The sequence below is a fragment of the Coturnix japonica genome, chromosome Z (genome assembly GCF_001577835.2).
Source record: "Coturnix japonica isolate 7356 chromosome Z, Coturnix japonica 2.1, whole genome shotgun sequence".
Taxonomy (NCBI): Eukaryota; Metazoa; Chordata; class Aves; order Galliformes; family Phasianidae; genus Coturnix; species Coturnix japonica.
In genome coordinates this window covers 7,076,470-7,099,438 of record NC_029547.1, presented here as the reverse complement: position 1 = coordinate 7,099,438, position 22,969 = coordinate 7,076,470, and the positions used below count along the sequence as shown (strand labels likewise).

Genomic DNA, 22,969 nt, shown 5'->3' with positions numbered 1-22,969 from the left:
AAGAGTCTGTCCCCATCTCTCTTACAGCCCCCCTTTAGATCCATGCAGGCTGCTCTCAGGTCTCCTGCAGCCTTCCCTTCTCCAGGCTGCACAGCCCCAGCTCTCTCAGCCTGTCCTCACAGGGAGCTGCTCCATCCCTGATCATTTCTGTGTCCCTCCTCTGGACACACTCCAACAGGCCCACATCAGGTCCTTCTCTGTTCTTCTTTATTCCAGCTCACTGGCTTTGTGCATCAAATTGGTGCAAATTACAGAAGAAAAATCTTTCTGCCTTTGGTTTTTAATTCCATCTTCTCTAGAGGAATGTGGAAGAATGATGGCTCTCTTTTCCCACCTAAGGTTGCTGTTGGCGCAATGGCATGGTTGCTGCTCTGACACCTTTGTCAGCATGGTCAGGAGAGAAGATGCAGCTTGCTCTCCCATGTATGCTGCTGGCCTGTGTGGATGTGGCAGGAGGATTACTTGTTCCTGTCATTGGTCTGAGCCGACTTGAATTATCATGCCTGGGAAACATGCAGGGGATGCAAAAAAATGCGAGCTGGAATTTTTTTTTCATGGCTCTCCTAATTTTTTGTTCCTGTGTGCATGGAGGCACAGTGCATGTGCTCACTCGGCTGGTTTTGCTACATTATGTGACGGATGGTCAGAAAATGCACTCACTGCCCATGGAGAAACTCATGGAGATAGATCAGCACATCCCAGTGCCCTGAAATTTTTGCTTAAGAGTCATGCCTGGAAAGGCTGAGGCTTCCTCCACATCTCTGTTCTGTGACCTGAAGAGACTTTAAAGGTTTTTTATTCCCCAAAGCTTGACATTGCCCTTCCAATCACCTCACAACTGCAGCTGTTAGCAACCAGCCTGCTGAAAATATAGTGTATTTTCTGCTACCCTTTCCCTCTGCTTACTTACAGCTTTTCCCCATCCTTTTTGAACATTGTGCATGCCAGAATCAGTGGGGTGGAGAGACTGTCAGGAAATCTGAGTGTTACAGCTATTTCTGTTTGGGTCTTGGCAAAAGCCAAACTGTTTCCAATGCATTGTGTGTGAGACAGAGTTTTAGGAATGAACGAGTTATTGAGCAAGGTTTGAATGTGTGTGTGTACACACTACAGCTGTTTCATCCTTCCTGCACTTGCCTCTAGAAGCCCAGGGCTCCAGCCCCTTCCTGTGAATCTGGGGAGTTTCTGATGTTGCTGAAGTTGTCTACAGCCAATCCCATCAACCTGACTTTCTGTCCCCAGGGTAATTTCAAATGCAGGGTTCTTTGGAGCTGCTGAATCTTCCATACAGACAAATAACAAGGCAAAAAAAGATGACAGTTGATACAACTCTGCTTGCATGCAATTGGTTGGCAATGAAAGTCTGTGTTCTTGATTCAAAACAGATTATGAGCAGGCAGATTAGTTTCTTTAAAAAAAGTACCAACCAGTAAATGAAAACAGCCTTGTATCTCTGTGAAGGCTTTCTGAAATACCACAGTGGCTTAAGACAGCTCGTTACCTCTTCTGCTCTGAGCTGTATTCTGTTGCTCTGCTCCTTGCACATCCTGCTGCCCCAGCAGTACCCAGTCAGCCTCTCCCTCCTGTCAAATCCCCTTCCCTCCCTTTCACCCTGCCTGTCCACCCGGCTGAAGGGCAGGCAAGTCCTTTAAAAGGGATTAACACTGACTGGCAGAGCTGAATATTTTTGTCAGGAACAACAACAACAAAAAAGGTGACCCTCCATGCTCCACTTCATCATCATTAACTTCATCCTGCTTTCCTGTGTTTAGGAATCTTCTTCATCTTTAACTTCTTCATTGTTAACTTCAACCTGCTTTTCCTGTGCTTAGGAATCAGTGTGCTGAAGTTAAAACCTGTTGTAAATCTTAATTATTGAAAGATAATTCAAGCAGCAGCTGGAGTTGTACATGACTGAAACGCCTACCATTTTAGCTGCCTGTACTGCTTATGTGCTTTCTGTTTTCTGTCTTAATTTCCTCAGGCAAAGAACTATGTCTTATACACACACTCACTAGTCCCTTAGTGCAACAAAACCCTGCTTGCTGAGCCCCTCAGGCTGTTTCTCTCTTTCCTTCTGCTCTTACAAGTCTTCTGTTCCTTTTATCCCAGCTCCAGTCAAACATGCAGCTATACCACAATGAACCGTCTGTTTGTAATGCAGTTGGAGGTTTTAGCTCATAAAAATGTATTTGCCAACTGAAGCTGAATATATATGCACTGTGGCCCAACACAAACCTCCATGCGTGCTGTGGGTACAGAAATTACCATGATTTCCATGTTGCTTTTGATAAACAAATCCACACCAGTATTTTTCTCCCCTGTACAGTACAGCTGATGGGGGGTAAAATGGCCAATCTACCACAGTTTCTACCTCACCAGGTCACTGAGAAGAGCAGTCAGGTAGTCAGGGCTCTGCAGCTGCAGCCTGGTGAGGGATCTCTTCATCATCTCTACATGTTGCCTCCAGAATGAGTCAGGCTTTTCTTCAAGTCCCTTTGAACTCTTCCTGCAGCCAGCAGTGCTGCTCCTTAGACAACGGCTTTGGCTTGGCAGTGTACATACCAGCTGCAGGGCTCTGTGTTTTGGGATAAGAGCTGTCTTTTCCCCATCCCTGCTTCTCCTCCATCACTCACAGGAGCTGCAGCAGCCGCCTTGAGGCTTCTTTCATCTGTCTGGTCCTCCAGGCTCTTTTCTTAGGAGTTTCAGTGGGGACATAAGTTCTTTATGGCCAGTTGTGTTTCCTTCTGGCATTTGAGGCATGAGCTGGAAGGAAATGTCAACTAATCCCTAAGCAAGACCAAGCCTGGATGAGGAAGGCTGCAGCCTGCTTGCCTCTCCACCAGTTCCCTTATGAGGAGGGGACTGCAGCACCCAGCTGGCCCTACCCCTTCGAGCACATAAGGGTATGTGAAGCCATCAGTTTTCTCCTAGCCCTCTGCTAGGAGGAAGAGGAACAGAGTTCCTGCTCACGGCTTGGGCTGGAGAGCAATGTGAACATCAAAATGCCAGGCCAGGCTTTTTGTGAGGTCTGTGCCTACCCTAGATATGCTGCCTGTCTCTCTCCTTGCCAACTGGCGAAACATCAGAAGTGAGCAGTGGGAGACTTCTGTCTACACCCATTACAAAGACAAGGCTTCTGCACTGAGCTGTCCCCACAGGCCACGGCACCCTAATGCTCTGCCAGCAGCCCCATGAGCATCACAGCTTTTGTGGGTACGCGTACCGCTCATGGGACTTACACATAGATCCTCACCCAGCTCCAAGAGGAAACATTAAATTAGGGGCCAGCAATCCTCTGAAACAGAATTCCTGCCAACCTAATTAACAAAGCTTAATCAGCAGATTGGCTAATCATAAACTTCTTAAATAACTAATTGAGCTGTAAGTCTCTTTGTCAAATTTCCAGACAATGGAAATCTCACTAAGGGAGAGTTCACGTCAGTAATCCGACTAAGGGAGTGGATTTGCTGTGTGGGACAGCTCGCCAGCTGAGCTGCTGCTGCTCCACTCCACATACTCAGGCTGATAAACTGAATAGCAGGAAGAGGCGTGCTGGGTTGTATGTATCCTGTTCTCCCACAAAGATTCACAGTAAACATGTAGTGCATCTAGTGAAAAAGTCCGTAGCAGTGCTAAGCTTTCCCTTTTCCAGGGTAGAAAGCAGCATGTACCATACTGCAGAACAGGGATTTATCAAAGCATGATGGAGTAAGGAGCACCCATCCATTCAGCTTGTTAACCAGCCCCTTTGCCATTGCATTTCATTTTATGAAGTAAAAAATGTAAGATTTTATTTGACGTGCACAGGGTTTCAGAAACCTAGTGCAGGAAGTGATAAAACAGAGTGGATCTAATGTTTGACATTTGGCTGCTAAATTGAGGCTGGAAGCATGACTGGAAGTCGTGTCTTGGGACCAGGAACAATCATAAGTGCCTTACCAAGCATGAAGCTGCAGTCAGCAAGCTGGGTGTCCCTCCAAGCCCATGTGTTGCCTGTGGCACTAGCACTTCTATCCTTATTTGTTTTGGTTTCTGGATGGGATCTCAGCAGGTCATTCCAGCCCATGTTATCTGCCAGCCCATGAAAGCCATTCTAAACACAACATATTAAAAATAAATTAAATCTGTAGTTTGTATAGGCTGTAAAACACATGCTTCCTGACATAGACCAACCATTTAGTGTGTATTTTAGGCTCACAGAAATTAGATTAAGTGTGTATACAGTTCAAGCTTACTTATGTCAGTCTCCATTCAAGTGGTTTTTATACAAATATGCACTACAGAATGGTTTCTGTAACTGAAGCCCGGAGTATTCAGCTAAACAAATTTGTACTGTCTGTGTGTTACTCTCCTAGATACACAGCACACTCACTGCATGCATCAGTGACCTTAATACTTTTTCGCTGAACATCAGGACCCATAACAAATGTGATGTGGGCATTATGATTGTTTCTCTGGTTGATTATTGCTGTGGCTTTAGTGAGAGATGTTTTAAATGAAGAGAGCTATTTCTGATAAAGCTAAATTGTGTTTGAGAGACTCCTTTCTTTTTCTTTTTTCTTTTTTTTTCTTTTTTTTTTCCTATTTTTTAATCTAATATACCATGGAGCAGACTCAGACCAAGCAAGTGGCTTTGTTCTAAACCTGTGTTTAATTGAATAGATACAATGAGGGAGGAAAAATTTGCAGGAATTCTTTCTGGATGAAACAACTTCATTTTCTCTGTCCCTTTAAAAGGCATAAAGGGAGAGAGTAGCTCAAATTTATGGATTATGTTTTGTAGAGTTCACTTTATAAGCTGAAACTTTTTATCTGTGCTTGTCGGGTTGCAAACACTTCCCCAGATATTTGACTTTGTTCATATGGCTGGTAGGAAAAATGTTTTTTTGAAAAGCATTTGAAAATACAAAAATAAATAAATAAATAAATAAAATGAAAAATCCCTTTCTAAAGGTAAATGTGAAGGAAGAAAAAAAATAAATTTAAATAAAATGCTGTGCATGCTTTCCAGTTTTGACAGTGATGGATGAAATCTTTATATTCAGTACTTTGCAGCCATTAGGAATAAAAGTCTGGGTCTTTACTAAGTGAAAAAGCACAAGCTGAATCACAACAAAATGCCCTTGTGAGCTGGGAACTGTGACAATAGATGCATTTGAAATCAGCCCAGATAGATGTTCAAAGCTGAAGAGGGATCAGCTGCTGCCTGCTGCTGTGCAGTCACAACCTGTCTGGGTAAGATGGCTGCACAGACAGACCAGGCAGAGCACTGGGAGCCAGGAGACCCATTCTCTGCATCCCTGCTGTCAGAGATGCTTTTTGTGGCTTTAAGGCAAAGCATTTAAATAGTTTATCCCATCAGTAAAGTACAGCTTGCTGCTTCACAAAGCTGATTCACAATTACACCATGCCATGAGGAGGTAAAATGCTCTGTGTTTAAAACAGTAAACACTTTCCCTAAAGTTTATAGCCCTAAGACTCGCTTTGCTAGGTACGTAGCTGCACTGGATGTTCAGCTCTCCTCCACATGAAAGCCTAGCAATGGATATACATGGTGAAGTTGTTCTTTCCTGTATTCACATGAAGGTCAGGTAAATGAACCTTGGGAAAGGAACAGCATGTCTAGTAAGGGGGCTGCTGCTGGAGCACAAACCACTTTCAGAGACCTGTGTAAGTGGATTCTGGGTTAGGACTGCCTGAGTCACTTACCTGTCCATGATGCTAAGGAGAAGCATGGCACTTCATGTTTTCCAAAGGAAGAATGAAGAAGTACCCCCAGCCCGACTATACAGAAACCTCTATGACTTGTGGAGCCCACACTTCATACCAGCGTACCCCAAGAGTCAGTCCTGCATTGCTGTGCAGTGCTCTGGCTGCATCTTTGGAAAAGAGATGCAAACAGTTTTTTCTGCACTTCACTGCCATATACCATGTCTGTCTCTGGTCAGACCTTCAGAGCATTTAAAGCCACACAAAGCTCGTGGGTGTTCATGCCAGCTCTCAGTCATGCCAAAGGGATGGTAAAACAGAAGGGTATGCAGCTACTTGGGGGCTTAAAGCCTGGTCTAGAAGGGACCTCAGAGGACAGATTTGTATGCCTGCTCTTGCTTTAGGGTTCTCACAGTTGGACATAGTTTACTAATCTCCCCAAGTTTGTCTGGCTCAGCAGAAATGAGACACGTTGGCTGAAAATATTGTCTTGCACAACTTTCCCAAGTTGGTGGTTGGATGACTTGGGTGCCTGACCCTTCCTTATGTGAAATCTTTTCAGTGCGTGTGGCCACACATGCATGATCCAAATCCCTGTTCATAAGGACCAGCATAGCCTCAGTACACAGCATCCATTCACCTCCCTTCTGTCCAGCCCTCCTCAGCCTGCAGGCAGAGCCCCATTGATGTGTGCTATGAAACCTCTCCAAGAAGTGGCACAGTCCCAGCTGCCAAATTCTCTCTGTTGGAGGTGGAAGTCAGGGAGGCTTCCAGTGTTAAGTAGATGCATGCCGGTGTCCTGGGGCTGAATGACTCTAAGTTGAGGCTGGGGCTCAGGCTCTGAGTGGAAGCTGAAGTCAGCACTTTGTTCTTTTTCCCTCCATTTGTTCACCACTCTGTTGATCATTCAGCGGGATGTGAACAGACAGACTAATGTTAGGTACTGTGTAATTTAAATTCTCAGCTTGCTTGAGAAGGTGGAATTCATTAGGGAATTGCTGAAATTCTCAGCTTCTGAAATGGTCTTGTCTGACAGTGGGGGACAGAGGGGCAAATACATCCCGAAATCTCATTTCGTACATCTCGAAGATAGAATAATACAACTCTGTCACAATGGATTAATTTCTCTTTGTCCTCCCACTGCATTGAATCCCAGAGACCCACACCATGCATTCTCCCCGTGACCGGGAGCTCCATCTCCTCCCATTCAGTCTGGCTCGAAAGCAATTGAGTTAGTGAGGTTCAGCTCTCAGAAAAGAGACAGGAGCAGTCACTGCCTGCCTGCTTCCAGCCCACAGTGCTAAGGAAGCAAATCGGCCTCATCTGCCACCAAACAACAGCATTTGTGCTGATCAGGCTGTGTCTCATGGGAGGATGCTTGCAGTCAAACACTCAGAGGTGGTGGCATCCTAAACCCAACATTTTGGGGTTTGAAACATCCAAATAAATCTTCAGAATAGTGCAAGCTGAATTCCTGGTCTATCTGCTTTGCTAAGTGCTGCAAAAACAGTAATTCTCCCTTTGTAGACCAAAATACATGGCTATTTTTACCTTAGCTGGTTAGGACAGGGTGACAAAACCACTACCACACATGGCAGCATGTACCAAAGAAGCTGTTCAGCATTTCATTTTAAAATAAACAACAGCAGGAAAGCATAATTAGAAGTAGTTTGGGTTTTGTCTGAAGTGTGAAACAGAGGAATGACTGTAAGGATTTACTCAATTCTGAAGTTTCACATGGGCATGCTCATGTTAGTCTATGCTGCTTCCTGTGCCCATTGCCATCTTCCGTTGTCATAAAGAAGCTGGACGTGTAAGTCTAGTTGAACAGATTACAGTTTTAAACTGCAGTGAGTAATACAACGTTGCTTGTAATGGTTCTTTGGGCCTGGTCACCAGCAGAGCTTACCTTGAAGCAGCTGTGGAGCAGACGCTGTATGGCTCAGTGGGGTCAGGAGGCAGAGCAAGGTGATGTGAAGCTAGCACAAAGGCACAGCTTACTCACTGAGCAGATTTACCTTGTTTTGATAGGTGATTTTAATGTCAACAGGAGACAAAGTGTCTTAGAGTGGAATGACACTCTACACTGAAACAGGAGTTTGGCTCCATTCAGGCCCAGAGCCAGGCCGAGAACCCAACACAGCAATGATGCTTGTGATCAGACAGAACCTGCAAGCTCCTAATTGAGCATGCTTTTTAATGTCAAAGGCAGCACAGGCTACTTCATACCCTCCGAGCCTCTTTGGGATGTGCCTCTTGGGAAGACAAGCTAACAGGGAAAAGCCAACAGGGACTTGGATTTGGATAAAGCTGTCTCACGCTCAGCTATGCCAGCCCTTCTGGGACTGCTTGCTTGTTGGCTCTGCTAGCTGTCACCTCTATACTCACAGTGTGCGCAGTCATCTACAACCAAGCACTTCATGGGAAGGGTATGGCAAAGCACGTGCATGTGAATACTTAAATAGATGCAATGGTAAAAAAATAAAAACAGCTAAATGAAATGAAAGCTAAAAACCCATTTCAAATACTTGCAAATGGTAAAAGCATTGTTGGAGCCCTGCTATTACGCTGCCTTTTACTGACAACAGTTAGTGATTTACCTGAAATAGCTGGAGAGCAGCCTTGTTTCATTCTGGTTTCCCAGTCTCCAAGTCTCTGTCATTCACCTCTGCTGTATCTCTGCTGTATTATTTTTTTTGCTGATCATCCAACAGCAAACTCAGCAGGCATGAAATAGCTGGTGTCTGGAAATCACAGCCCTCCATTCCTTCATTTTTTCTCCTGTGTCCTATTTTCTCTGTAATGGGCAGCAGTACCTGTTAACCACCCTTCCTCATTCTTCTAGTGCCTTCAGGTTGCCCAGAATTAGGTGGTTTTGTAGTGTTGGTATCAATTTTCCCTCAAGTCTACTGCCTTCGTGGAAGTTCAGTGCACATATTGGAATACAGCAGGCAGCACAGGCAGACCTGGCCAGAGAGAGCCTGTGCAAGTCTGGTTCCAAAAGCTGCCCAAGGTGGAGGACAAACTAAATCTATTCTCTGTGGTGGGACTGTGCCCCTCACGTCTCCAGCTGTGGTCTTGAGGCTCAGGGAGACGTACAGGAACAAAGGTGTCATCTAAGACCAATGGGGAAAACCTGAGCAACATACCAGAGAGTCTGGGATTCATGACAGAACACTTTCATTTTTTATGTAGTCCTAACCATGAGAGTTGCCCAGGGGCTCACTTCCCAGGTTTCATACAGGGGTTAGCGCAGCTGGGTAACTGAAGTGTGGTGATGATGTGATTTGTGCTTGTCATCAGACAATATGGGGCAGCCTTTAAAGAAAAATGTTTGCTTCTCAAACTTAGGTTGTTGTTCCCTCTCTCACCTTCTCTTTACTCTTTACATGCATTTGATTTCAGCTTCTATGAGAACTTCTTTATTTGTGAATTTACACCTTTTTCTTGACATTTTGGACCCTGAAAGTAATGTTGTCAGAACTGGCTGTGTCAACTGTATTTCTAAAAGGAATTTTGACACACAGCATTTGGAGCCAATGCCCTGAAACAAGAATATGGGAGCAGCACATTTCCTTGCCTCAAAGCCTAAAGAGACTCAAATGCATCTCCATCACCTTCCAGGAGCTTGTCCTATTACCCCTGGGCTGGATAGACCTCCCATACCTCCCATTCTCCCTTTTGTCTCTTGGCTTTTGGCCATTAGGGCCTCAGGTTTCACAGCATCCAAGAGGGGACTGAAATGTCAATTCATGCTTAGGAATGTGTCTGGGTGTAAATGTGACAGTGGCACATTTTGTCCTGCAGTGCTATTGCTATGGGAATGCTCACTCCAAGCTACTAAATAGGAAATTTATTATCAGTCAGGCCCACACATTGAATTAAGACTCAGTGAGAGCGTAGAAGTAGTCATGGGGAGACCTATTGGAGGAAGAAGACACTTAGTCCAGATTCATCAACCGGATGAGTAATCTGAATCGGAAAAGCGCATTAGTGCTTGTGAAGAGTAATCAATAGAAATCAGAGAGTGCCAGTACACTTAAAAGGCTCAGTCATGCCTTAACCATCTTGACAGGGAATGAAATCTTGTTTGTGAGTCAGGTGCTTTTTGTGAATTACACAGCACCTCAAAGTACTGGCAACTTGTCTCAGCACTGCGGATTTGTGGTCAGCACTGGAGCTTCTGATGTGAATGAGGGGAAGTTGTTTTGTATTTAGGGTTGTAAACCTTTGCCTCCATAAAACTATACTTTATCCCTCTACGACTGAATAGCAACATTCACATGGCCTGTGAAATGTCAGCCTTTTTTTTCTGGAGACAATGACAACCAGTGCATTTGCAAGTTCCAGTCATGAGAAATTACTGTGATTTAAGGTTTTGCCTTCGATCCTGTATCAGTCTCTTTGTTGCTCATGCCAGAGAGAGTTATTGGTCTGGTCCTTTTCCTGCCAACTTCAGTGAGCTTTTATTCACCTCTGATGTCAGCAGGATCAGGGCTGGGTATGGTCTGTATTTACCACTTCCTCATCTGTGCTCATTACCACAGTTTAGAGACACCCCTTCTTGCTTATCCCTCAAAAAAAAAGGCAGCATTGTACAGGTCTCCCTGCTCATTCCCCATGGATAGAATGGGATTGTGCCACCAAGCATTGCACACCCTAACAGCACACAGCTTTCCCACAACAAGTAGCAGGTGCTTTCCTCTACAAGGGGAATAAAATCTGCAAGAGAAAAAAATATATATCAACACATTTCACACACCACAGGGGAAGCAGAAGCAAGACGAATTCACTATTCAGGTTCCCCAGCCAGTAGTATGATAAACCCTTATTATTCAGGCATGACACAAAAGTAGTTTCCAGCATTTTCTCACACTCCAGAGAACGTTTTTAGTCAGGTCCTGCCTTGCTGGTCCCATAGTCTTCATTTCCCTACAAGCCTTGTCTGGCACTGCAGGATGAGCCTGGGGCACTAAGCTCAGTTTTGTGGCTAATCGCTGATTTAACCCAACTGATTTGCCAAAAGAAGCAAGGAAAGACTTTGAATCAGAAATTCAAATATCAATTTATATGACAACCCATCACACACTGGCTTCTATCCTTCCTATCCTGGTAAAAGCAAAGTATTGATATAGCACAAACTCTACCTTCCTGCAGAAGGCTCAGCTTTTGCACCTGATCTCTAGTTACGATCCTGTGGTGAGAAGTTACTAAACAGGGAAATAGCTTCTCCTATGTGAGAAACTAAGTTTAATCCCTTTTTGCAATGAACGCACAAAGAAAGCTCCGTGCTCTGTCAGAGATTTAAGGTACATTTCAGCAGCAAACAGAACATGCTCTGAAAATTAAGCAACAATGTGCTGTTGAAAAATGTAACTGAGTAAGGCTTCACTTTTTTCTTAAAGCTTGCAAGATTCAATGTGAGATAAAAGAGGACACACTGGGGGCAACACAGGCAATCATGAGTAGAAGCAGAGAAAGCAGCAACATTTCTCCTGTGGGATGTTATTCTATTGAGTTGCCATCCTGGGAAGTAATAACTCTGGTGTCAAGCCAGGCTGGACTAGAATAAAAATGATGGTTCTGGACTGATGGAGGCACTTTTCTGTCCCAGCTGGGTCCCTCAGTAGTGGTCTGTAGAGAAGAAAATGTAAAAGGATAAATTCCTTGCCCAGCCCACAGTACTGTTTTAGAGTCCATAGCTGCAGAGAGACAGGATTTGTCCTAGATCTCATCCTGAAGCTCCATGACCATCTTAGTGTGGCATTGCCAGCAAGCTGCTGTGTGTCAAGGCATACTACCTTTAACCCCTTATGAGCTTGGAAGCAATGGAACACAGCTCGTCCAACCTTCACAGTATCACTGCTTGGGAGGCGGAGCGCTCATCCCCTATGCTATTAATTCCACCATGCTTTCTGCTACTATCAAATCTGGATTTCTATAGCTGTATGGAGACCACCCAGGCTGTTACCCTAATTTTGCTTTTCTTCATCTGTCCCACATGCAGAGAAGCAGAGGGAGCTGGCTCGGAAGGGCTCTCTGAAGAACGGCAACATGGGAAGCCCAGTTAATCAGCAGCCCAAGAAGAACAATGTGATGGCACGGACAAGGTAAGAACAGGAAAACTCAGCTGTGCTCTAAACTTTAATTCCTAGTGACCTTAAGGTGGGCAAGGATGGTGTTCATTGTCATTCCCTTGCTGCCAAACAGACTGAAAGAGCAGTGATCGCCCTTCCCAGATACTCTGTCCTCTGTTGTATCTTGTCCCATGGAAAGATGCAGGCACAGGTGGGCCCAGGACCAGTGATAATAGAGCCTGCAGACAGCAGTGAGCCTAGCCTGGTGAAAATCAGGAGTTTTGTTTGTCTTTGATGCTCTGTGCAACCCTGAATAATAAATAATCCTACCAGCAGGAAAATGTACATTTCTGCTTCACATAACAGCAAATTGTTTTAAAGCTTAGTTCTGACTTGGCTGTTTTAATCCTGGTAATTCTCCTTCTTTTTGAAAATGACCCCTTCCTCGTACTGATTAACTTAATGACGGCTTGTGTAGAATCCATCTATGTGTGCTTTGCTGTACAGCTCCTCTCCACTTTGAACAGCATGGTCATAGCTGGAGCTGCTTTGGTTCATCTCTGTATGACATTATCAGACAATGTTACAGTCCCCTGTAAACAAAGAAGTTTTTAGATGAATATATTATTTTAGTGTATTTCTGTTTTTTTTCCATGCAGGCTTCAGTACAATAATGTATCACTTATCTGCATTCAGGGGGCAGGAACCACACTGAGTCAACAGAATTGCACATTTTGCATGCTATGGGAAAGGTGGTAATTTTTATTGAAGGATCACACTTAAAATGACAGCAGAATCTACATGTGTTCTGGTTTGAGCCAGCAAACAGCTGAACACCACACAGCCACCCACTCACTCCCCCCTCACGGTGTGATGAGGGAGAGAATTGGAAAAAAAATGGGTAGAACTCATAGGCTGGAATAAACACTATTGACTAAGACAGAAAAGGAAGGAAGAAATAACAGGAATTATAATAATATATCTCTATATATATATGCATATTTATACAGAACAAGTGATGCAGAGACCAATTGCTCACCACTCCCTGGTTGATGCCCAGACAGTCCCCAGGCATTGGTAGCTCCCTTGTCCAACTGCCCTCAGTTTTATGGTGTTTTTATTGCATAATGTAATGTGGGGTCAGCTCTCTTAGTTCTGTCCCCTTCCAGTTCCTTGTGCCACAGCCCCCCTCACTGGCAGGTCAGTATGAGAAGCTGAAATGTCCTTGGCTCTGTCCAGCACCGTTCAGCAACTACTGAAACATCGGTGTGTAATTAACATTATTTTTCTCCCGCATCCCACACATAGCATCACGTCATACAGTATGAAAAAAAAATCAGCTCTGTCTCAGCTGAACCAATACACCATGAAGGCTGCATTTTTAATGATGAATGAGAAGGTGTCATGGATTACTACATACTAAGTAATACAGGAGCAGCAGGTCAGAGCCTCTCTCTGAGCACATCCAGCAGATCAGTTTCAAATTAGTTCCCAAAACCCACAGCAGTAGTCATAAATCATGCCAGGACCTTGTCAGCGTTTATTTGCAAGCCCCTGTGACACTGGTGAAAGATACTGCATTGCTCACTGCTCTGCATTTGCCACATAAAGGAGGCAGGTTCTTAGTGGCAATAAGAATCTCAGCAAGTGCTCTCAGATGGGTTTTCCATGCCTACTGCTCCTCACTGGTTTCCAAATGCTATCTGGGAAGACTTGGATTCTTTTGGCAGTAGGCTGCATGCTAGCTTCTCGAGAGCAATTGTAGCAGATTTGGCACTCAGGAGATTTAGAAACACTGAAATTAGTGGGGGAAGATAATCAGGTGGAGAACATGGAGCAAGTGCTGATGCCTACCTGTGAAATGAGTCTTCTAACTGGAGAGGCTGCTGCTTCAGAGCTGCCAGAAAAAGGAGGAGTGATTTGGGTGTGAAAGGGTTAAGCAGCGATACCCACTGACAAAAGCTTTAGTGCAGCCAGCTCAGTTTTCTTCCATCTGTGAAGATCTGAGCACTGTTCAGAGGGTATGCAAACCCCTACACAGCCAAACTAAGCCTGCTAGCAAAAGGCTTGCATTTCTCAGTCACTTTTCATGTCATTTTTAGAAGCGTCCCTTAGGATCTGCAAAACAGAGGTTTTCAGCCTTTAGGTTAGTAGCAAATGTAGCCAGTCTGCATTGTTCTTATACAACTGAGAGGTGTCTGGCTTAGGTTCTTCATCCCCCAGCTCCTTTAGTTTTCTGGGAACAAAGAGCATATTGGCACAGCCCTCCTAAAACCTCGGAACCTCTGTCCTGCCAAAGACAGGGCAGCCAGGAAGGCAGAAATGCCTCAGGCTCCATCACAAGGCTGCATTACAATGTGAGAGACTCCAGTTGGATATACTGCAAGACATCTAGGTTCTTTAAGTCTGAACTGTTGGCTTCTTCCAGTCTCTGCAGGATGAGGAAAACCAAAAGCCATTTCCCCTTTTAACGGTTCTGCTCTTTTCCTGCTTTCCTTCATTCAGATGAAGTGTGTTGCCTCTCCTTGTCCCTGCCTCACTTCCTTCTCCTTTTCTGATGCTTTTGTTCTTTGGCATTATCTGTATGAATTTCTGAAATCCAGCCTCACATACCAGGCTGCCTTTCCCATTTGGTCTTCTCCTGAGTTGTGGAAACAAACAGCTGTAGAGGTGAATGGATCTGGACCCACAGCACGCTCAGCCTCCCCAACATCAAATAAAATGTGAGCGAAGTTGGTGTGATGCTGGCAGCATCATTACAAGCACTGGCAGAATTCGCAACACCATCTGCACCCCTTCTACACAGATACTGTAGTCTGCTCTGAGGATAAGCTAAATTTAGATGTTTTTGTAATGTATTTCATGTTAAGGGACAAAAACTGAGACAAAAAGCTTGTCTCCACAGATTAAATTAAGTATAATCGCAGCCCAGCTTTTTCCAAGGACACTGGAAAGCAAAAGCAAGGTCAACTGGGATGTGAAGAAGAAACTTAAATCAGAGTCAGGGACATTATCACAGTTTCAGTCTGCTGTAGAAAAGCTGTAGTTCTTGTACTAAGGAAAAAAAAAAGACATTTATCAAGAAAGAAGATGTAGTGAGTTATTTAAATCAAGTAAATAACACCACAAAGGGCTGTTCTCTTGATCCTCTGGTGGTGCTTCGTTCACTCACAGTACAGTAACAACTGTCAGTGACTGTGTATGGAGCAGAAGCTTGAAAACTGAAGAGCAAATATGGAAGAGAGTGCTGCTGAAATCAGTGTAGGCAAGCTGCTGCTGCCAGATCACAGCTTCTGTTTTAGCTTCAGACATCTCTGCTTCTTTAATTCCTTCCCATGTACTTTGCGGGGAGCAGAAGGACTCTTTAAGGGCTGTGGTTTCTGTATTTTGCAAGTGGATTCCAGTTTCTGCAGTTTCCTGGTGCAGCAGGTTGGAAATTCTGCATCAGTTTTATAATTAATTTAGACTTTAGTTTCATTGAACACAATAAGAAAATGCAACCAGTCATGAGCATATACATCTGCTTTGTGGTAACATTTGAAATATTTTACTATCCCTGATTCTTTCCTATCTGCAGTGCCTTTATATTGTTAAAATCATAATGGCTTCCGGAATTTTTCTGAGCAGAAGAAGAACAGTGCAGGTGGTATAGAGTAATTGAAGCACGAATGAGACATATTATTGTTTTCAGACTTTCCCAAAGTCTTAGTCCCTTGTTAAAGACTAGTCATTCGTTTGGAGATAATCTGTTTTAACCCACTGAGCAAAGAGATTTTCATCACACTCTTGAGTTCACACCTGCTAAGCATAGTATCTTGCTCCATTTGCTCAGTCTGGCTGATCTTATTTTAAATATGAGCTCAAGTCTTTGTGCATTTTTGTGGATGAAAGAACTCTGTTGTGAACTGGATACCATTAAATAATGTATTTTCCTTATCTTAGAGGCTCTGTAGTCTATATTCCTTTTACAGAGACTCCCTCAGGCAATTAAAGGTGCCAAGTCATCACCAGCCATTGTAGCACTTATGATTAACTGAAAGTTATCATAGAATAATGGGGTTTAAGAAGTGCTATTCCATCTCAGCTCCTGTGCTGTGCCCACTAGCTCGTATTTATCACATTACTTACTGAATTTAAGAGCGGGACCTCAGTAGTGCTGTATTATGAGGACTGGTAGGGACTTATTGCAAGTGCCATGTACTCAAAGCTAGGGAAATAAAAAACAACTGATTAGGCAAGCACTGCTTGCTGAACAGGTTAATTAAAATGACACCCAGAGTTTCCCAACAGTTCTGTCTTCCAGAGAAGTGCATGTTCCCAAGGCATGTCCAGTGCAAAGCAATGAAATGGAGAAATCTTATCTACCGTGTGACTTTGATACAACCATGTGTGTTACTGAGATGTTCTGTGTGGTTAATGGGCATCCTTTAATTTTTTCAGGCTCGTCGTTCCCAACAAGGGCTATTCATCATTAGATCAGAGTCCTGATGAAAAGCCACTGGTAGCCCTGGATACGGACAGGTATGCAAAGTGCGAATAAGATGATATACATTACAGTGCAAGCAAGTTTTCACAGCAGATTTCCTAACTGGTCTGTGTGTGTGTTTGTAAAGAAGCAGGAGGAGACAAGAGTAAAGAGCATTTTTTGGGGGAGATGTCTGAGGTTCACAAATGAAAGTTGCCCTCCAGATTCCCTTGATGTAATTTTCTGTGCCTAAAGGACAGCTTCACAGCACTAGAGAGGACTAACTGGGGAATACAGGGCTCTCTGACTGTTTTCTTCTTTGCTCTGTCTTGTCCTTCCCTGCAGTGATGATGACTTTGACATGTCCAGATATTCCTCCTCGGGATACTCATCAGCTGAGGTGAGTTACACTCTCTCCTGCCATCCTTGCCATTAGTGTTGATAGTAAAGCAACGAGAAACAGCTTGGAGTGGCTTTTTGAAGCAAAAAATGGCTACACAAGGAATTTACTGGTGGTGTAAACTTTAGAAGGATCCATGGCAGAAACTGCCGTGCTTCTTTCTTCTCAGTGACCTCGCTGGCTCCATCCCCGTACTGGCATGGCACAGGCACAAATCTGCCCATCAGCTCTTCTGACCCATTGTTTCACTGAAGCTTTTCCCAGTTCTGCTGAGACCACAGTGTTGCCCCATGTAATACAAAAGCACCAACTTGCCTGTCATGGCAGCTCAGTGACTGTTTGCTTGCCAAGGACTCAAATAAAGGACCTGGGAGCACACTGTTATTTCCAGTCCTTATGGGGGCCAGAGTTGCCTGATGGGTGTTTGCTTGGATCAAGCAGAAATTCCAGGGAGGACTTACAAATATGAACTCTTAACCTCTCAAAGAGAAATGGCAGGAAGTTTGGGCTTGTTATTCCCTTGTATTGTTTCTAAATTTATTCCCAAACTCTCCAGAGAATTAGTTGCTCAGCCTCTGGCTGCTGCTTCTGTAGGATCTGATTTTATACACAAAGTTCTGAGCAGCCATTCTGTACATTAGCCATTGAAAACTCTTCCCCCTTGTATCCCTTGCTAGGGGAGAAACACCACTGAAGCATTGAGAAGTGCCTAAGGGTAGACACCAGATGAAATTATCTGGGCTATCTGGGGGCCCTGTCTTGAAGGGTTTTTCCTTCAGAGCTGGCTAGATTGTGCTTGAATCTTAGATTACGAAGAACCAAGTGGCTTGACCAGCTTTCAGCTTCTTTAATGCCCCAGACTAAGTGGGTGGTCTGCACAGTTGCCAGTTGGATTATTCTTGTTTCCTATTTCATAGATGGAAAATATCATATATTTAACATATTATGTATGGGAAATATGTTCCAGAATAGGAGACCTGCTTCCCTGTCTAACTTATTAGAAGAAATAAGCTGCAAGTGTTTGACTGTTTGTCTCTTTGTCTGTAGCAGATCAACCAAGACTTGAACATCCAGCTGCTAAAGGATGGGTACCGGTTAGATGAGATCCCAGATGACGAGGACCTTGACCTAATCCCCCCTAAATCGGTCAACCCTACCTGCATGTGTTGCCAAGCCACCTCCTCCACCGCCTGTCACATCCAGTAGTGAGGCCGGCAGGCTGTGATCAGTGCTTTCCACTATAACTGTAAAACTTAACAGCCATTGCTTCCTCCTATGGTAGGACGTGCACCTCTTTGTGTTCATAGAGCCAGGAGAAACCCAAAAATTCATTTTATGATTGATTGATAAGTTATTTTAAACTATGGTTAAACAAAAAACAAGTTGCTCAAAGTGCCAGGCAATGCCGGACACAACTCACTGGTCTGAAAAGTGAATGCAGAAGGGTCGAGAGAGCATTCAGGGGATTTTTGTAGGCACCAGAGATGTTTTGTAAGGTGTTAGTTCCAGAACAGAAAGTTGGGCTACAGTTAATCCTGCCAGCAAAATTGAGTGAATCTGAGGTGTCAAGGGGTTCTACCTGAGGTCAGTTCATAGTTTATTCACTAAGCGTGATTTGATCTGTGTCACCAAAATTGCACCACAACAGGGGCACAAATGTCAGCAAAGCAGGATATCCTTTCTTATGGCAGCTGTAGCTAGGACTAACACAATTCATTCACTTGCAAAGAGGACGAATAGGTGGCATTTCACTGTGAGTCAGTACTAGCTAGAGCTGTTGTGTCACATATCCAGTGCAATCTACCTTTGGCATCACATTAAGTTATCACCAAACACATCACATTTGATCTACAATGCATCCATGCTCTGAGGGGATTCAGTCTTTGACTGAGAATGCCATACTCATGAATTTAGTTCAGTTGAATATACTGACTTCAGCTTCTGCTTAATTCCTGTGAGACCCATTTGCTTCCAAAAGTCTCCAACTTTGTTCGACGAAGAAAAAATGAAACCTGCTAAGACAGGAACTGAAGGTCAGTACCAAAAAAGCAAGCAGAAGAAAGCGTATTTTTACAGAGCTTGACTGTTGAAATTCTTTTGACACTGCATCTCTTGGTGCCTGTGGGAGAGATTTGTTAACCTTGTGGTGTCAGACATTAAGGGAATTTTGAGCAATAGGGGGATTATGAGCAGATTCAGCTGAAAAAAAAGATCCATAAGAGGAAACCATTATTTATCTATTTATCACATCTCTGCCAAGCTGCGAACCAGGCTTTGTCTGTTAGAGCTGCCTCACATCAGGACCATTTATGTCAGGAAACCTGGCATTACATTTCATTTCTGGACTGAATTGCCAGCTCACCAACAGATTGTTTTCAATGCAAAATGATTTCTGGAATTAGGAGATATGTCCTTTCCTGCTCAGCTTTACACTGCTGGCTTCAGAAGACGTGGGACACAGATGGTGGGTGAGCTGGCATCATTCTCTGAGATGAAAACTTTTGACACAAGCACAACTGTGTCCTTTTCTGCTCAGCCAGGAAGACTGCCTGTGTTACATCAGCACTTGCTTTAGAGATTGGTAGAGGGAAAAAGTTAGGGCAGTTCTAAGTTTCCTATCAGAATTCCCCAGGCCACAAGAAAGAGCCTGATCTTGGCCCTGAAGTACAGATCTCCTGTCTCAGATGTACACATCATGACTTGATTGTTAAAGAAGTCTCATCTCTCTTAGAGATGAGAAGGCCCCTTAACACCCTGGGTATTTTTCAGTGCAGTGCAAGGCATGACATCATGCACAGCATAAGCATAAAAACAGACATTCAGGACTCCTGGGCTTTATTCAGTAGCTGGTTTCAAGCAACTGTGAAAGATGTTTTCCCCCTCCCTAAAACAGGAATATTGTCCCTGTCTGCCAAGGAACAGAAAGAAACTGAGCAGGCTTGTTTACTGAGCATCTCTGCCTCCTAGTGCAGAAGTGCTTGTTAATTTGCCAGCTCCCCTAGGAAAAGAGCATTCCTCAATTAGAACTCCTCTGAGCTTCTCATCATATAGAAGTGACGAGGGGGAATATTTCAAAAATGTTTCTAAAGAAGCACAAAGCTTCCAGTCCCCAGTCCCTTGTTTCTTTTGTGTGCCTGCTTTCCTCTCCAGTGTTCGCTTAGGTGTGAGATGAGCAAGTTGTCTGAAGGGATGAGGGGAGCTCTAACGACATTGCACTGGGAGAAGATATCAAGGAATCAAGTTTTCAAATGCAGAATGTAGTCAAAACTTTAAAGAAGCCCCATGTAAATCCTGTTGCATGTGGCCCAATCCCTTTAAAGCTTCACACTTCCAAAGCTGGAATTTGCAGTTCATCATCAGTACCGTACAACACCTTCATTGAGCTTACCCTCCTGAGTCAGTGTCTATGCCTTCTAGCCAGGCTGCCCACACTCAGCCTTTGCTGCAGCCCTTGCTCAGGAGCACTTTGGTGAGCTTCTCAATCAGTGAGATGTCTGTTTCCATGGGTCAGCCCTTGCAAACTGCAGATCCCACAGGTCAGCGTCACACCACCTTCATGTTTCGACAGGGATCAAAGGAGACATGCTGAGATGAGTTTCTCAGGACTATAACACTCTGTAACCATTGCACCATGGCATCTCAACCAAGTACCTTTTTTGCCTGTTGCTGCTTTTATCTGCCTGCCACATGCCTTGAGGCATTTTCCAGTTCCTGCAGCCACCCTGCACCCTTTGCATTGTGTGATGGGCACCTGCTTCCAGCATAACTCCTTGAAGTCCCTTGGAGGCAGATATTCACTTGCACATGGAAGGAAGGGAGATTAATTTAAGTGTTAACTAGGCCGTGCTTCCTCCAGATACAGAGAGAGGCACAGGCCCAGGGTTTTTCTCTGCTCACAGAAGGATTTGGTTGCACAAATAGCTGTTTTGGCATGATAACAGGACCATAAAGTGGCAATTTTTTGGCTTCTCCTCTCTATGCTTTGTGTTCATATATTTTATTAGGGGATTAAAGTAGAAATGGTGGGGATAAGTAGTTACCTGTGTAGAGTCATTATCAGGAAGGCTGAATGAATTAAGGCAATGCACGTGTGGCTATCATAGAAAACTGATCACTAACCCTTCTGAACTGCAGCCCTTTAATCAGTTATGACCATGAGGTGTGGTTGTTGGCTTGTTACAGAACATGATGGCCAGCCCAGCTTATGTGCTAACAGTGGGTTGGGTTGGCTCTCCCTGTCTGCTCTTGTGTTCAGACCTTTCTTTCAGCTGTAAGGTTTTCCTCGTGCCCTCACTAAAGGTTATGTTGTAATGGGTTCCCGGGAAGGAATACACAAATGTGGCTGCTGCTCCTTTACACCACACCAGCACGTTATCTGCTGCCATGGCCTGGAGAACGCTGAAGCAAAGAGCACAGCCCCTGACTCTGCTGCAGTGCTGTAAAGCTATAAAGGCTGTAGAGATGCTAGATACTCTCCAAATTGTTGTTTGCTTGCAAGAAAGAGAATAATTTCTTTACACCAGTGTTTGCACCATACCAGATGGCCTTTTCAGGCCCTATTTTCAGTCCAAAATGTACTGAATACCAGAGAGAGGGATGCCACTGAGTATGAAAGGTTGCATTACTGCTCTAAATTGGCAAGCAATTAAGATAGCTTCTCTATAGTGATACCGGCACCTCCAACAAAAATCTTTGGTGCCTCCTAAAGCCAGGCTGGCTTTTTGCTAGGATTTGAAGTACTTTCAGTCTCCAAATTACTGGAGTTTAAGCAAATCCTTTCCTCATATCAGATATCAGCTGTGCTCTTTCACATAAGCTGTCTTTGGACTTCAAGGTCTCAGTGCTCAGCTCTGTTTCTCCAGTGTGCAAACTCCCCATTTCCAAATGTCTGTTTATCCTCCCAGTGTCAAAGAAGGTCCTTAGATAGCAGGATCTGGTCTGCTTTTCTGGTGGCTGTATAATCTTTAGCTGGAAGAAGGCTGATGTCTAGATGACCATCTCAAAGGCTCCTTTGATCTTACCAGACTTATCCTGAAGATAGCCTTTAGAAGAGGCAGTGTATCAAATTTGATGTCACTGCATGTCAGCCCCCAAGGTGTGCATTTGGCCCAGTCTGCTATTCTCCTCTGCCCATCTTGCCTGCAGATGCCTTGCAACTGCAAAAGCAGAGGGCCAAGCCTGAAGCACAGATTTCAAAAGGGACTTCTAGGTGCTGTGCTCACCCATGGACAGGACAGACTCAGCTGCTGTGGTTTGGCTGTCCATCTCCTTTTGCAGAAGGAGGCAGCTGCTCTGCTCAGCTGTGTGCTGGCTGACACACTGGTCTGAAATCCTGAGCAGAAACCTTCTCTCTCCATGCAGTTTGTCCTCAGGGTGGCCTGCAAGCTGTACAACAGTGCACAGGAAGCTTGAAAAGTGCAGCACCCTGCATGTGACTCAACAGCAAATTGAAGATGCTTTTGAAGGAAGGAGAGACCCAGCTGAGCACCAGATGGAATGATAGAAGGAAAACAAGCAATAAAACTGGAAAGGCTGCCAGTTGCTTCCTTGGCCTAGGCCAGGCCCCAGTATTACAAGCTTATCTATCAGCACTCAGTACAGTGCTGATGCCAGCAAGGAGCAAATCTTGCTTTCAGATGCACGCTCAAAAAAACACTGTGTCCCTGAGCTGGCACGGCAGCCAAATACTACTGCAGAGAATCTGCTGGACCATCAGAGCACAGAAATGAAACCTTGCTGCTTTTGGCACATGTTAGATGTTTCCTGTAGCCTCAGGCAAGTCACATCCCCTCTAGACATCCATTCCCTTCTGCTGCACTGGGGAGAAATCTGCCTTCCCATGGCACAACCACCTTGCATGGATGCTACCGAGTGTACAGCGGGCACCATTGTTAGGATAGCACTGCAAGCAAGATACAAAAAGCATGTTATAAACACACAATTTCATAACTCTACAAAGAACAGCAAGACAACTCTTCTTTCCCTCAGTTTACCAGCTTCTGGTTGTATTCTTGTGTCACAGTGCTGCAGAGTGGAGCTTAATAGAGAGATTAAGCAGCTTTAGGGGCAGATGTTTGGCAAGGGTGTGTTTCCCAGTTATCTGGTTGCTGCCTTTGCACAGCTGGCTACTCAGTGTGCACGCTGACACAGAGAATGTGTAGTAAGATTCAGTGGCCCAACAGCACCATCCCCTGCTAGCAGAGTTATGGGATTTCAGAGTGCAGGTGGTTTTACAACTCAGCTCTAATTGATTGGCAGAGATCACTGAAATGCTCTTTCCTGATATTCCCAGGGCAGTTTCATGCTTTTATTTGT

The 22,969-nt window shown here is 44.4% G+C and overlaps 1 protein-coding gene across 4 annotated transcripts in view; it reads left to right on the top strand.

Annotated features, from left to right (window-relative positions):
* Positions 1-18,864, top strand: part of FAM219A (family with sequence similarity 219 member A) — a 74,990-nt gene extending 56,126 nt beyond the window's left edge. For 2 of the 4 annotated variants that reach the window (XM_015848301.2, XM_015848298.2), the window contains exons 3-6: positions 11,720-11,822; positions 16,230-16,310; positions 16,600-16,654; positions 17,705-18,864. In XM_015848301.2, coding sequence (XP_015703787.1) covers positions 11,720-11,822; positions 16,230-16,310; positions 16,600-16,654; positions 17,705-17,860 — 395 coding nt within the window. In that variant the 3' untranslated portion in view covers positions 17,861-18,864. Of the gene's footprint in view, positions 1-11,719; positions 11,823-16,229; positions 16,311-16,599; positions 16,655-17,701 lie in introns of all 4 variants that reach the window. The other 2 variants (XM_015848300.2, XM_015848297.2) reach the window with 1 other exon arrangement.
* Positions 18,865-22,969: the final 4,105 nt, after the last annotated feature.